The sequence below is a fragment of the Leishmania major genome, chromosome 6 (assembly GCF_000002725.2).
Source record: "Leishmania major strain Friedlin complete genome, chromosome 6".
Lineage (NCBI taxonomy): Eukaryota > Euglenozoa > Kinetoplastea > Trypanosomatida > Trypanosomatidae > Leishmania > Leishmania major.
Genome location: NC_007247.2, coordinates 171,889 through 187,424, shown reverse-complemented (window position 1 = coordinate 187,424; position 15,536 = coordinate 171,889). Strand labels below are relative to the sequence as shown.

Below are 15,536 nucleotides of genomic sequence, written 5' to 3'. Positions count from 1 at the left end.
TGATCACGTACATTTCCGTCCTCATCACGCAACGGCAAATGCATGGAAACATGTCCGACACCGCGTGGTCGATGCCTGCGCGCGCGTGGAGGGGAAGAGGTCATGGTGAGAAAGGGGGGAGCACACGCCGCGCGCTCTGTCGTCTTTCCGACCTTTTGCAGACCTGGTACCTTTCAAGGGAGAAGAGCTACGCACATGTGTGTGAGGGGAGGGGGGAGAAGCAGCAGGGACGGTGGCACGCGAGTCCATCAGCTGAGCAGACCAGAAAGCACTGCAGCGCCGTACTTGCCATGGCTGAGGTACACCTCGCGTAGCAGAGGCAGCAGCCGACATGTCATGGGACGCCCGCTGCCGCTGCCAGATCCGTCGCATGGGTGTTCGCTGTCCTCAAGGGCTGTAGCAGCTGTGGACATGAGCGCGCCCTCGTCCAGGTGGCGGCACCCGCGCAGCCACAGGCGCTGCAGCGACGAGGACACGCGCTGATAGAGATGCTTGTGCTGCGATGCGGTCGCTGTCAGCAAACTCGGAGACGTCGACGCATACAGGATCGTCTTCAGGTCGAGAAGGTTGACGCCGGTACTGGACAGGTTCAGCTCTGCCAGCCCCCGCAGACGGCCAAGCACGCCCACGTCGTCGTCAGTTGGGGACGACAGATGCTTGTGCTGCGTCCCTCGCGCCGACGGTGCAGTACCGCTACTCCCCAGCTGCACGCACCCCACTAGCGAGAGAAGGCGAAGACCAGGGCAGCGCGCGATGTACGGGAAAGCTTCGGCGTTTGTGAGGTACGCTGCTTCAGTGACGGTAAGCTCACCCAGGGCTGAGCGCCGCGCTGCACCGCCGGCAGCCAGCGCCAGGAACTGCAAGGACAAGAGTCGCGGACAGCTCGACAGCTGCAGAACCTCCAGCTGAGGGAAGAACGTCAACGCCGCGAGCCCCGAGGCCGTGACGTCGGTATTCGAAAGCACGAGTACGCGCAGCGTGGCTGCGAAGGCGGGAAGTCGACCGTGCCACGGCAGCGGTGGCAGCGGCGCATGCAGGTCGCCGTCGCCTTCCGCTGTACCCCCATCCCCGCCCCGTCCGGTAGTCGCTGCAACAGTCACCACCGCCTCGCTTGGCTCGTACGGACACCACGCCGCCAGCGAGCGCACTCGCGTACTTGCAACGTTGAGCACCTCCAGACACGTCCAAGACGCCAGCGCAGCCGTCAGAGCAGCTTCCGTGACGCTGGTGTGGTAGAGATCAAGCTCTACGACGTTCGTGAAGCCGCGCAGTGGACGAAGCTGCGTCACGGCGTCGCACGAACGCAGCAGCACGTGACGTACGTGCGGAAAGATCGATACCGGCGACAGCGACTCGTCTGTAGCCAGGGCGAAGCCCATGTCGTCACTGTCCACCTCTCGCCTTCCAAGCTGCTCTACCACGGCAGCAGCAGCCTGCGCCGTCACGGCTGCCTCGTCGCCCACAAGCCCCGCCAACCCGTCGGCTGTGAGCTGCCTTGTGTAGGAAAGGTCCAGCACCGTCAAGGGAGGGTACTTGTGGAACAGACGACGCGAGATGCCGGGCGTTTTCGCCTCCGGTCGACGTGGCCCCGATGCCTCGTCTCCAGCACCACCAGCCGTGGTAGTCTCACGGTTGCCGGGCTCAAGCAAGAGCACCGGTAGGCGCGACAACGCCAGGCACTCCTGCAGCCGCAGCTGCTTCAGTGTGCGAGAGAGGCGCAAGCCCGCTACCCCCTCCGACGTCACGCGGGTGCGACTGGCGTCCAGGGTGTGCAGAGACGGCAGCGTTGCAGCGACGTTAACGTCTGTTACCCCAGGGCACCGGTCCAGCACCAAGCAGTCGAGCCCGACCAACCTGTTGAGGAAACGAAGCCCGGCATCGGTCAGACCTGTGCTGGTGGCGATGAGGACGCAGAGCGCACTCAGCAGAGGAACGGGCTCGGCACTTCCTGCTGCCATCGCTTCGTCGACAGCGGCGGCGGCGCTGCCCTCGCCATGAGCATCCGCCACCGCCACACCCCCGGCTGCTGTCGCCGCGCGCGCACCGGTAGAGGGAGAGGTTTTCAGAGCTGGTGCCGCCGTTGGCGCGGCTGTTGCTGTGGAAGTCGTAATCAGCCCTGCAGGCGGGGGCAGCACCGTGATGGCTGGAATACCGCCGATGGTGGTGTGACGAACCAAAGGCGTGGCGGAAGCGACAATGCGCGCGACTGCGGCTGACGAACCGCTGCCATCGCCCCCCGCTCCTGCATCGACCGTGTCTGCCTCCCTGTTCCACAGCTGATGAACGGCGGTGAATGACGAGCACCCCTCTAGCTTCAGCCACACCAGCCGTGGGCAGCGCCCCAGCGGGTGCAGTGCGTGCCCTTGGAGGGAGGACAGCGACAAGTTCAGCTCGCGCAGGTGGAGCAGCAGCGGCGCCCATGTGACCTGCGAAAGGCGCATGCATCCCTCCAGAGAGAGGCGATGCAAGCAGCGCAGCTGTGGCAGATCACGGGTGGCGTCCTCGTCAGACACCTGTGTGTAAGAGAGGTCGAGGTCAACCAAGGTGTCGGCCCAGTACGTGGGGCGCGGCCGAAACAAAGAGCCGGCGTAACCCTCGCAATGACGGCGGCGCTCGCGAGAGCGATGGCGTGGGGAAGCAGACGGCGCAGCGGGTTCCATGGCACTGCCACTGGATGGTGAGCTGGGATGCACAGGCGCTGCAGGTGCGGGCAGGCCGGCTGGCACGGCAAACGCATGCCCATCGGCTTGGTTTGCGTCTGAAGTCGCACTGCGCCCTGCCTTGTCAGCAGCAGCAGCAGCAGCAGCAGTGGGAGGCGTGGACAAAGGCAAGGCTAACGGCGAGGCCGCCGCAGTGACGGAGGTCGACGTCGGCGCGGAGGGCTGCCGCAGCGACACCACCAGCTCCGGGTACGACGCGTTGCTCGACCGCGGCCGCAGGCCGTGTCGAGGGTCTGTGTGAGCCCAAACTGAAGCTGAAGCTAGCGTCGGTGTATGTGCGGCTGAAGACAGGTGAAGCGGGCTGAGTATCGTGCCGGACACATCCGCAGGGCAGGCCGCTGTGCTGGTCATCAGGGGTGGCGCCCCTGGTGCAGCCCTCCGAGAAGCGTGAGCTGATTCTGTGCTTGTCGACGTGCCTCCGACGGTGGCAGCCTTAGTGTGCGGTAAGGGCCGCTGGTGCGACGCCGTCCACTGCTCAATGGCGCTGTCCTGCAGCGTGCGCGAGGATGCCGCAGCGGTAGCGCCAGCAGCAACATCCCTGCCACCACCAGTCGGCGAGGCACCAGGACGGCTGCTGTCCTTGCCTGCTGCTCCGCCATATCTGCCCAGCATGACATCCTGCGGGCGCACAATGAAGACGGGCTGGCGCCGTTCCTCCGCATTCGTCTGCGCCGCCTGCCAAAGTGATATCCGCATCTCCAGCTCCCCTTCCTCGTCCGGGGCGAAGAGGTCGAGTTGGCTGCTCTGGTACGGCGGGCACAGGCTGTGTGGCAGATACGACGGTGACTGCGCCGGGGAGGCGTCCGTCCCACGGCTGCCCTCGCTGCGAGTGCCAAGCGCGTCCGCCGTGTCGCTCGCTGCCGCTGCCCCCCGCAGCAGGCTGCGTTGCCGCGCGTGCGAGGCGTCGTCGCTCACGCCACGCGTCGCAAAGGGAGGCCGAGAGGAGAGTGGTGACAAGACCGGCGGTGCCGTCTGGGCGGTGGTGGCGGCAGTGTGGTACACCCCTCCCGGATGCAGGCGAGTGAGTTGGTGCTGAAAGTCCTGCTTGGGCAAGCCCACGGTCGCCGTCCGCGAGGTCGCCGTCGTGGTGACCGTGGTGACCGAGGGCGATACGGATGAGGTATCCGACATTGGCGGGCACAGAAAGGCAGTTGTCTGGATTCGACTGTTCATGGCCAGCGACAGATGCGTCACGTCGGGGCAGACGCGGGCGAGGTGTCGCAGCTGCGCGTCAGACAGGGTGCCATGCGTGAGACGCAGCGAACGCACCTCCGGATGGGCTGGCAGCAGCTCCGTCAGCGCGGCATCGGCCGCCTTGCCGTGGACATGCAGCTGCATCACAGGGGAGCGAAGCATGGGGTTCGCTGGTGCCGCCGGTGCACAAGACGACGGCAGCAGGGTGTCGGCAGGGCTGCCCAGTCGATGCGCAAGTGCGTCGTTGTTGTTGGCGTTGGCAGCTGCTCCCTCTCCTTCTGGTGCTCCTGGGGGCCATATCGGCTGTGTCGATGCAGGATTGAAGTTCGGAGAATGACACGCAAGGCACAAGTGCCCACTGCAGGCAGCGGTGGTCGTAGTGACTTCCGTGATGCCAGGCGACTGTGTTGTGTCGGTCACCCCTTCGGCGCTGGGAGCCACCACTGCCGCGCCACTCACATCAGCCACGAGACCATGGCCCGGGTCATGGACAGGGGCCCTAAAGCCGCGCACGTCATCGCCCTCTCTCGCTGGAGTAGGATGACAGTTTTCCCGAGGCTCATCAAGCGCGTGTGCCGCCTGACCGCGACGCTCGTGCATTGGTGATGAGGGAGGAGGTCGTGGTTTCTCCGTGTTTTTTTCCCTCATCACCAGCCCCGCCGCCTCCTGCAGGAGTGGCGGAGGTGACTCTGACAGCATCGCCCACACAAACGGCATGTCCGCTTGCTTGTACCGCCAGAGACTCAGCGACACTGGCAACGGACCGCGGCGCACCCACCACAGCGCGTGGCAGAGCGTCTGCAGAGCGGCGGACTTACACGACGGAGGCGGCACCAGCGGAGGAGGAGTAGCAGGCGGTGTTACACGCGCAGGCCGCAGCGATGGCGACGCGCCGGTGGAAGCACAGGCGGGCGTTGTGGGGGTTTCGCTGGCACCTAACGGAAAGGTGGCTTTGCTGTCGGGCCCCGCCGCCACCGCACCGAAGACCTCCTGCGCTGGCGAGGTCGGTGACGCAGTGTTCAGCGAGCGGCGCGAAGCCGAGACTGGGCTGGTGCGTGTCCGCGCCACCAGTGCCGAGGTGAATGGAGACCAGCCAGCGGGCGGCGTTGCGGCAACCACTGGAAGTCGGCGACTCTGACGAACAGCAGACCCCGAGGGTAGCGGCGGCGGTTGGGGTGCTGGCGAAAAGCTGCCCGATGTGCGGACATCATCGTCGCCGAGGGTCGCTGCCATTGCTGGTGGTAACGGAGTTGATGACGTCGACTGCATCGCTGCCGTCTGCGGCTGCGTGACTGGCGAGCTCGAGAGCGAGCGCGCTGGCTGAAACGGCAGCGCCGGGATGGCCACGTTTGTAGACGATACAATAAGTGCCGGGAGTAACGCGGCTGACGCCCTCTCATCGCGATGGGCAGCCGCGATTTGCGCTGGGGAGGCCATGCGGCGTCGAGACGCGTGCAGCGCACCCACTCGCAACGGACGCATCGCGGTGACCGGCGACGGTCTATGTGACTGAACCTGCAGAACCAGCGAGCCAAGTGGCGGCAGCGCGCAGCCACCGGTGAGGTGCATCTCCAGCCCGCGCCGCGACTGCGGAGACGCCGCCATGAATGCCAGCGGTCTCGTCGCGGTCACCGGCACCGGCGGTGTCAACGGTGCGCCAGCGGAGGTAGCGGTCGCTGCGGATGTGGATGGCGCCTGTGCCGCCGCTGCAAAGAGCGTGTCGGCCATGATGAGCGGTGAGTATGCTAGTCGGCCGTCTGCATCACCTCTGACACTGATCACGGCACCGCCGTTGCTGTGGACGTTAGCTGTGTTGCCGATGGTAGCGGTGGCGTTGCATGGCAAGTACCCGATGATGGACTTCAGCGCACTGGGGGTAAGGCGCACACCTTCATACAACGCAGCACTCGAGCCAGCAGGCGCTGAAGTGGGCAGCGGAGGAAGAGAATGAAGCGGCCGCAGCGCATGTGTTGCTACGGCAGCGGGCACTTCGCACCGCGGCTGCGACGGCGGCAATGACGCCATCCTTCCTTCACACCTTGAGCTGCACGCGTGTCTTGTGTTTGTGTGTGTGTGTGTGTGTATGTGTCTGGTGTCTGTTGGGTGCTAGCAGCGGGGGTGGGTAGAGGGAGAAACAGATGCGCCGGCAGAGACGGAGGAGAGCACCATAGGCAAAATCATGAATGAGCCAATATAAATAAATGTGTGTGTGTGTGTGTGCGTGTGTGTCTCCGCCACGCCGCCCGCGAAGAGAAAGCAGAGGAGGGAAGAGGCGCAGGGCGGGGCGCTCAACGAAGTCGCCACCGCCTAAGCACTCTCAAACCATGAAGAAACGAAGCACACACGCACGAGCAAGACGTGCACGCACTGCGGATACATACATACGCGTTTGAACGAAGAAAAAGAACAAGGCGCGAGCGAGCGAGTCACGGAGATGATGAAGTCGACAGCAGGCCAACAGAAGGAAGGAGGGAAGGGGAAACGCATCGAACTCGCCGTGACGGCTCAGCTCGAGAGCAGGCTTCTGCACAAACACACACGCAGCAACGCAGACAGGCACGCACGCGTGCGTGGATGGGGAATATGCGCGGGTGTGTGAGTGTGTGGCGACGTTCCTCAACTGAAACACGGTGTGGCAGTGACTGTGTAAGGGGTGGTTAGTGGTGGCGGTGGTCGTGGCTGTGGTGACGTAGCGGCAGCGGTGAGACTGCGTCGAGGTGTATGCGGAGAACGAGGTCACTTGAGAAGAGATGGAGAGAAATATGATAGAAGTCTATGCGCGGCGCCTGCATGCAGTCCCACAGCGCACCTCATCAATGTGATTGGCACCGCACGTATGTGTGAATGTGTTCATGCATCTGCATGTGGGTGTGTGCACGCATGCGTGGCTACATGGAGTTGACGGTGATGTGCAGACCAACGCGCACGCGCGTGTCTACGACGACTGCGGGCACGGCGAGTCGGGTAACAGTTTCACCGACTCTCCACCCTCCTGTTAGAGTGCCACCCACGGCGGAGTAAAGGGATGAGCAGCCAACGCATTTCTTTGGTTTCTTCGGTGTGACAATGGTGGTGTCGTGTCTGTCCTCTCGCTCTCACCATCACCCCTTCCTCCCCGACCCGCTCCGCCCACCGCCGGCACTGCAGAGGGGGTGGCAAGAAGACATTCCTTCAGCTGGCTCACTCTCCACCATGCAGCACGAGCTCGAACGCCACGCCGTGCTGCTCCGCCCACCGCGCACCACCTCAGGTGCCCCATCCGCCTGGCGCCAAGCAGCCCGAGACACGCGCGCACGACAGCAATGCGCCGACCCAGTCGTCTCAGCACCGCCTCTGCCTCGAGCCCTGCCCACATGCCCGCTGAGCAGGTCGCCCTCACAGCCGCTCCCCCATTGCGCCGGTCGCCACCCCTGGTGCACACCCCTCGGCGTGGCACTCAGGCTGCCCCCACCAGTGGCCAGTGTGAGGGCCGTGCGGCGTGCGTTCGAGCCACGCTGACGCTTCGCCCATCACACAGACGGTGTGCAGGCGTGTGCACACGGTCGCAGGTCGCCCCGATGCAACGCCACCCAGGCCCTCGCCGCCGACATCAGCACCGATGCATCGCGCGGACCTCCGCCTACGTCACAGACACTTGACCCTGTGTCACCCACCAGAGGTGAGCTCGGCATTCGGCAGGCATAGGAGGGGAGAGAAGGGGGACTGCTTCGGCTTCTCCCCAGGCAGAGAGAGTGCGGTTGTACCGGACCCGGAGACAGCACGCACTGAGAAGCGTGTGTGGGGGTCCGGTGTAACCTCCCACGTCATCGAGGCGGCGAGATGGCGCAGCATCAAAGTAGAGGGCGACCAGACACGTGCTGACGCACCCGCGACGGCACGGCCGTGTACGAAGATGGAGGAGGAGCAGAAGCAGTCTCCGCAGTAGCGGCAACCAGACGCCATCAAAGGCAGGCCCACCCACCCACCCCCGCACAGACACGCGCCTGCCCACTCTCACGCATGCGTAAGTTCACATGCGCAGCTCTGTCGTCGGTGTGTTGTGCGTGTCTGTGTACGCATCATGAAGCCGGTGATGAGGCCTCTCGCGGATCGAGGAGACGGGACCGCAGGCAGAGAGAGACGGAACAAGGGCGAGTGCATGGAAAGGAGAGGTGGGGGTGGTGCGGACGTGAGAGAAATACACAGGCATGTGGAAGGGGGAGGGGCAGATGGGTTGATAGCGGAGAGACAGACACGAAGCAAGCAGAGAAAGAGGGTGCGTATACACACACATAGAGAGAGACAGAGAATCAAGCAAGCATGTCAACAGAAAAAACACCTGTGTGCGTGTGTCGTCATCGTCATCGCGATCGGTGATTCATCAAGGCGGTGACCGGTGATAAAGCACATAATATGGAGCAGCCGGAGCGGACCCGGACGCAGGGAGGAGGAGGAGGAGGAAGGGGTCGCATACATACACGCACATTCGCCGAAATTCTCTCTCCTGCATTCTCCGAATCCCTCACCCCCCCCCCTCTCCACCCCCCGTCCATCAAGTCCGCCCTGTTGCGCTCACTGGCCTCCTCAGATGCTTGTCATTCCTGCCGCAGCGGTGTACTGCAGAACAAGTCCGCTGATTAGCTGCCGCGCTCGCCAGTTCACACGCAGCGCCGTGCTATCGAGACGCAAGTTCGTGAGCGGCGCCCTGTCGTGCGCCAGCAGCCACTCCTCGATGCTGTCACGGTCGTACGTGAAACCGTCAGCGGTCTGCACCGGGTCACACATCAGTGTGCGCTTGATAGGGCAGAACAAGTCCTGCGCCGCTACAATGCGTGTTACTCTTGGCGAGGGGGAGGCATCCGCAGAGGACGTGTCTGGCATCGTCGTCGTCGCTGCCGGCGCATCGGCCTTCGAAATAGACTCCGGCAGCGGCGCGTCCCCGGAAACCTCGACCCGGCCATCCGGGTGCACCAGCAGCACATGGCACTCCGGACTCAGCTCCTGCAACGCCTCAGGCAGCCGTAGTGGCGGCGGCGGCAGCGGGAACAGCAGCTTCACAACTTTTCTCAGCAGCGGCACACGGCGGGCCGCGGTGAGGAGGTGGCGCCTCCGCCACACAAGGCCGACGCCGGCGCCAACGGCAAAGTTCGCTATATACACAGGGAGGAGCTGCAGGGAGGCGGCGGGAGCAAGAACGACGTCGTGGGTGTGTGAGGGCGACGACGACGACACAGGTGGTCGCCACACCTGCCCCTCCAGCAGCGCCTCGGTCACACGGCCGTCCTGCGCCGCGGCCCGCTGGCGCGCCTGCCGCAGCACGAGGTCCAAGGCGTCCGTAAACCAGTTGGACGCAGCCGTCGTGAGCTGCTGCGGGTCGCCGTAGTAGGCAAAGCGAAAGCCGCTGAGGGCGAAGACGAGGGCGTTGCCGCCACAAAGATATACACGCGCCGGTTGGGACTGCGCTCGCGGCGTAGCGGAAGCTGGGAAGGACAGCAGCGACGAATCGGCCGCGGGAGTGCGTGGTTGCAGCGCTGCTGTGTTTGAGGGCGACGGCGGCGACGCGTACACCCGCTCCCCCTCGGCGGGGCTAGTCCGCTGGTCCGGCTGCGGCTGCAGCGCCACGCGGCACAAGCGGTACAGGAATTCCTTGCTGCCTAGGCGAGAGAGGGCTGAGAGCGCAAGCTGTATCCGCTCGCTGAAGGACAGCGACAGCGCCTCTTGAGCTGTGGTCGCCAGCGGCAGCGCCCGCAGCTCGCCCATGCTCGTCAATGCCTCTACCCAGTATGTCTGCAGTACAAAGTTGAGCCCGGTCGACACGCACGACGCGACGAGCAGGTCACGCCAGCCGCTGTGGCGTCTGCCACGGCCTCCGATGGCGCTGCCACCACCGACGCTGCCGCTACCCCAGCTGCCGATGCGAGTACTGAGGTAAGTGACGATGGTGTCCAAGAGCATGCTGCCGCTCGCGTGAATCCACGTGGAGGTGAAGCTGGTTACGAGGCGCACGAGAAGCTCCGCCACCGCTGCTCGGCCGTTCCCGCCACTGCGCGCTGCATCGGCTGCACCCCTGAGCGACGCGCGCTGGCCGCGCTGGAAAAGAAAATACGTCCACAAACGTGTCGGGTACGTGACGAGGGAGACGAGCACCTCGAGCGACTGATGGTAAATACGCTGCCACGACGCGCGGAGCGCTGCGTCATAAGCTCCACCGCTGCTGCTGTCGCCACCGAGGAGAATACCGTCGCTGCTGGAGCCCGGAGGTGTGCTCTTGATCAGCTCCGCAAGATGCGCGGCGGCGGCGTCGGCAGCGGCGCTGATGCTTGTGCCCAAATAACTGCTGTTCCGGGCACCGTCGTAGACGCCGCGCCTTCGTCGCCACAGCAGCAGTCGCGGCACGTCCATCACCTGCGGGAGAGACATTGATAAGTGCAGCACCAGGGAGGGTGCGAGACGCGTGGCGCCAAACATGGAAAGCCAAATCACGACCGGGAGCAGCTCATCGCCGAGGATGGCGCATAGGCGCGCCACAGCTCTCGAGACAAGAGGTGAGTTCGTTGTCTGCATGACTGAGAAGACGGTGACGGTGATGCGCGTGGAGGGAGAAGAAACATGGAGACAGCCGTGCGCCAGACGAGCTGAGGAGCAAAGGTGGTTGGTGGCGGTAGAAGGCGGAGGCAGTCCTCCCCCGATCGGCACAACTCGCAGACACACACACACGCGCGCACGTCCTGTGTGTGTGTGTGAAAGTACTGCGTAATTAAGCGCGTACAGTGCACCGAGACACACCCACTCCTACACGCCGCGAGAGACGGACACGAAAGACGGAGAGCGAGAGAGACGGAGTTGAGCAGCAGAGCCCTGAAAAGCACGCACAGAGACGCCTCTTGATATGGGGTGTGCAACGCGCATCATGTATCGTGGTCGCGATAACCATCAAGAACGTACTCGCGCGCTGGCCAGGGAGCATGAGGGAGCAGCGCTTCACAAGAGAAACGCTGGACGCACCGCGGGCAAGGCGCACTCCTCTCCAACGGTGAAGGAGGCGCAAGAGGCCCCCTGTCCCCCCCCCTCCCTCATGAGCACTGCTATGCATCGAGTCCATAGTCGTATGTGTCTGTGCGTGTGGGTCTGTGGGGGAGGGGGGAGGCCTTATCCACCTCTGCGTATTCGATTAACGTTTCGCATTGAGGCTTGTGCTCATGCGTATCTCTTGGAAGGGAGTTACACGGGGCGTTACTGTGAAGGCCGGTGAGGATGGATAAGCAAACCGACGAGGCAGGGGTGAGGGATGGGGTTCAGGGCGAGCACAGCGGCTGCACATCCACCAACCCCAGCTGACCGCCGCCGTTCCCCAGCGGCCCCTCCACCCCGCACAAGGCGGACAGCAGTGTTGCCGCGGCTGTGTTGACGTTCAGCGACACCTCCTTGTCGCGGAGACGTGCCAGGCGGCGCATGTTGTGCTGGTGTTTATCGAACGCCTCCGCTGAAGCCGCGGATGCGACGGCGGTGCTGTCGAGGGGGTTGGAGGAGAGCTGCACGTCTGTCGCGCCCACCGCGGCATCGACAACGCACGTCTCTGGTTCTTCCTCGTGCGACGCTCCCTGCATGCTGGTGCGCGTGTGACGCAGACGCGCCTGCCGTGGAGAGCGGATGTGCGCCACATGTGTGCACCACTGCAGGAGATCTGGCGGCAAGCCGGCGTCCTCGTTACCGAGCAGCAGCACGCGCACAGCAGGGGGACACGAGTTCGGCTGCTGGGCACACACGCGCACGTGGTCGCTGCCGCTCTCGACGCTCACCTCGGACGGCGCGCACTCGTCGGAGGCGGGAGACTGCAATGCCGGAGCGCTCTCGTTCGGGTCGCGTCGCTGCACCTTCGTGCGCGACACCACCATACTCGCGACCACTTCCAGCCCGCTGGCACCGGTGATGGACGACGACAACGATGGCGCCGCCGATGCCCAGGCCTGCTGTGAGGCCCGCAGGAAGGCGGTGGAGGATGTGGAGGCCTGATACACGCGCAGGTGCTCCAGAAAGCCCGTGCTTGTGCGCGAGACGGCTGCCGTGCAACTCGCGCACTGCCGGCTCAGAATCACATGATCGACCCCGAAGAAAAACGCGGTGCGAAGGATGCCCCCGATGTTGGCGGGGTCGACGATGTGCTCGAGGAAGAGTACCGTGACGAGGCCAGCGGAGGCGGCAGCTGTGGTCGTTGCCGCCGTGCCCTCCGCTCCCCATATCTCACCGAGGTGTCGTATCCGCTGCGGCTTATACGACGACGCCTCGAGAACGATGTTCTGGTTCCGTCGCTCCCCGCAGAGCTGCACCAGCTCCGCGCGTGGCACAAACCGCACAGGAACATTCAACGATTTGGCCAGGGCAGTGATGCAGCGCACCGCCGTGTAGCGAGAAGGAATGACCTTCTTCCTGCGAATGTGCCGCCCTCGCCCTGGGCAGTGGCTGTGCTTGTCCGGCCGGGACCCAGGATCGGTGCTGCTCACCGCATCATCGGCAACGGCATCGTCGGCGTTGCAGCCCCCCAGCTCCTCTACGCCCTTTCCACCCTCCTCGAGGCTGAAATCGCGAACGTACAGGCACGCGAGGTGCGCGCGATGCGGGTGAAGCAGCGGCACAGGCGTTGCGGCCGCTGACGACTGATGGGCGTCATGGCGAGCAGTGGAAGCTGCAGCTGTAGCTGCAGAGGTCGAGTCTGGTGTGTCTGCGGTCTCTCGGAGTGGATCGGTCTCCTGTTGCTGTTGCTGCCGCTGCGCCGCCACACGCAGCGTGTTCAGCACCGAGTGGACACCGTAGAGGCGATCGTAGTGCGGGGGAGGTGGCTTTGGGATGGGGCTCCAGCGGTAGCCGCTAGACTTATTGTACGCCAGCAGTGGCCGCGTGCACCGCAGCACGAATGCGGAGGCCGGCGCAGCCATGCTGCACGTCGTGCGGCGAGGAGGTTGCGGCGTGGCTGTCAAATGATGATGGGAGTGTGACCGGACGATGCGTCGACGAACACACACAGAAATCTCCACCCCTCTTCTCGTCGCGAAGAGAAGGTTGGAGCGAAGGCCCGTCAGTGGGGCAGCGGTGCGAAGCGTCATCCGTCAACCGCAGATGTGCGCGTGTAGTGGAAGTCATCCAACAAGCCGCGGCACCATGGCGGATGCAAGATGGAGATGCGCGTTGGCACACATACGCAGAGAGAGAGAGAGAGAGAGCGAGAACGAGCGAGCAAAAGAAAGGGTGGTGAGGAGTTACGAGTAGGGAGACGAACAAGTGTATTGTGTGCATGTGTGTGTGTGGGGGGGGGGGGGGAGCAGAGCCGCCGTATCCTTAAGGCATCTTGATCCACCGCCTCACCCCCACCTCTTCTCTACCTCTTGAAAGGTCGGCGCACCGCCAGCCTGACGACCGTCCTCGCCACGCTGGCGTAGAGACCGGGGAAGAGAGAGGGCGGCGCCTGGGGTCGACGCGGGCGGGGGAGAGAACACAACTTTGGAGGGCGAGAGACACGCCGCATACGCGGCGAGTTCGGTGAGTCACTGACAACCAGCGGCAAAAGGAGACACCCATCCATACACCCACTTGCACGCAAACATGCGCGCGAGAGAGCAGTGCCGTCGACCTCCATACGCACTTCATCCCGCACCCCTTTCCATCCCTGACATCATCGCGCGATGTGGCTCACGATGGATGGCTCGATTGCACCCGCTTCGCTTCACGGCTTACGCCCTTTTTTCGTGGAGGAGTGTGAGAAGTCCTTGCTGTTAACAAGCGCCGTCGGCCTCCTCCTCCTCCTCCCTGCGTATGAGTGCGTGCGTGCATGGGCTTTCGCACTTGACATTTCCTCCACTCCAGCACACAGCCATCACTCCTCCCCTCATCCCCGGCTCTCCGTCACACCCAGGCACAGACACACACACACACACACAGACAGGAGTCGCGCAGAAGGGTTGGACGACGGAGCCGACGGCAACAGTGCGCCTGACGCGCCATACCGCACACGCGTGTTCATCGCGGGATGCTCTTGGGCATCAGCGTAACATAGTTCTGCAGGATGGACCGCCAGCTCTTCTTGTACTTGCGCATAATCTTCATGTTGAAGCGGGACATCATGTACGCCATCTGCCCCCGCTCCTTGAGACCGTAATAGGTGAGGCGGGAGTGGTGGTCCATCTCCTCCATTACCTGCAGCCGCCGCTCCTTGAGAAACGCCGCCACGTCCTCGCCGCCGGCAATCGTGCGCGCCAGGGTGAAGCAGTCGGTGAAGCCCTGCGCGTCGGACACGTCCACCGCGTCGAAGCACGAGCCGTGCGCGGCATGGGCGACCTTGATCACGCGACCGCCACCCTCCGACCAGTGCGGCATCAAGAAGAGCGGCGTACGGTAAACAAGCGCGCTGGACTTCGTGAAGTTCTGCTGCAGGTGTGTGAACATCGGCCGAAACATCGTGTGCGAGATGTACCCCGGCACACCCGACGTCCAGTGCATGACAACATCGTCCCAGAACAGCTTCGTGCTGGTGCTCTTCAGCCGCGGGTCCGCCGTGCCGTCTGGGATGGTGAGCGTGACATTGTAGAACAGCTTTGTGGCCATCATCGTCGGCCGCACCGTCATCTTGGCGTCGCGCGGCGTTAGGATCTCGACAATCTCCTGCGAACCGGGGGTGAAGCGCTTCTCGAACTTACCAAGCTCCGGCAGCGGCGGCACACACAACTCCATCCACCGCACGGACTTGCTGAAAGTATCGCGGTACTTCTCCGCGTTCTCCGCGCGCGCTTGCAGCTCTTCGTTTGTGATCGTCAGCTCCGGTACCAGCTCCTGGTTGCGTGCCGTGCAGATGACGCCGAGGTAATCCTGCTGCAGACCGCTGGTAAAGCGCACCCGCACCCCACCGCTCTCGAGGGGCTCGAGGCCACCTTTGTCAATCTGAGGCTTCGGCAGCACCATGCAGCTGTGCGCGCCGATTCGGCACAGCGACATCAACGCTGATTCCACCTTCAGCCGGTCACAGCAGAAGAACGTCGGGCTCTCGCCCTTCTCGCGAAACTCGTTGAGGTCGACGTCGCACATGTCGTTGCCGACGTGATCGAACGTGAGCACCCGCCCAACGACGCTGCCAGACGGCACGGAGACGTTGAGCACATCGCCCATAAGCTGCGTGACGGACGGCGTCAGCACAACTGTGCCGCGGTCGAGGTCGTTCTGCGACGGGTGGTGTGCGAGATCGCACTCGAGCCCATGCACACGCAGGCAGAGCGCCATGAACGGCGCCATCAAGCCGTCGCCGATGACTAGATAGCGACCTTGAGAGGTGAGATCGCCGCCTTGCTGGATGTAGAAGGCGAGCTCGCCGCCGCGGCGAGCGCCGAAGGCAGTGAGGGCGTGGCGGCCGTGCGCGCTTCCATGCGGGGTGGACGGGTGATGCGGGTCCGCCGCCAGGGCAGGGCCTTTCTTGCCACCTGCAGCCATAGCACGGCTGCCGTACAGGGCCAGGCGGCGGCGACGCTGCTCATCGACGCTCGCCGACGACGACGCAGTGGAAGAGGAGGAAGATGCGGCAGCAACTCTCGCAGTGCTACCTTCATTCACCGCGACCGCCTTGTCGTGCGGAGCCGGTGCCTTGCGCGAGGCCGCCGCTGT

General features: G+C 64.1%; 4 protein-coding genes across 4 annotated transcripts; all 4 read right to left on the bottom strand.

Moving 5' to 3' along the window:
* Nucleotides 1-248: 248 nt before the first annotated feature.
* LMJF_06_0520 (conserved hypothetical protein) lies at nucleotides 249-5,939 on the bottom strand (the record flags this gene model as incomplete). The annotated part of the gene is made up of 1 exon (XM_001680770.1): nucleotides 249-5,939. The coding sequence occupies one exon, from the start codon at nucleotides 5,937-5,939 to the stop codon at nucleotides 249-251; it is 5,691 nt and encodes a 1,896-aa protein (XP_001680822.1).
* Nucleotides 5,940-8,477: 2,538 nt separating this feature from the next.
* Nucleotides 8,478-10,457, bottom strand: LMJF_06_0510 (hypothetical protein; the record flags this gene model as incomplete). The annotated part of the gene is made up of 1 exon (XM_001680769.1): nucleotides 8,478-10,457. One exon carries the CDS (start codon nucleotides 10,455-10,457, stop codon nucleotides 8,478-8,480), a length of 1,980 nt encoding a protein of 659 aa, XP_001680821.1.
* A 731-nt stretch (nucleotides 10,458-11,188) lies between these two features.
* Nucleotides 11,189-12,826, bottom strand: LMJF_06_0500 (conserved hypothetical protein; the record flags this gene model as incomplete). The annotated part of the gene is made up of 1 exon (XM_001680768.1): nucleotides 11,189-12,826. The coding sequence occupies one exon, from the start codon at nucleotides 12,824-12,826 to the stop codon at nucleotides 11,189-11,191; it is 1,638 nt and encodes a 545-aa protein (XP_001680820.1).
* A 1,078-nt stretch (nucleotides 12,827-13,904) lies between these two features.
* LMJF_06_0490 (conserved hypothetical protein) lies at nucleotides 13,905-15,365 on the bottom strand (the record flags this gene model as incomplete). The annotated part of the gene is made up of 1 exon (XM_001680767.1): nucleotides 13,905-15,365. One exon carries the CDS (start codon nucleotides 15,363-15,365, stop codon nucleotides 13,905-13,907), a length of 1,461 nt encoding a protein of 486 aa, XP_001680819.1.
* Between the last annotated feature and the right edge of the window lie 171 nt (nucleotides 15,366-15,536).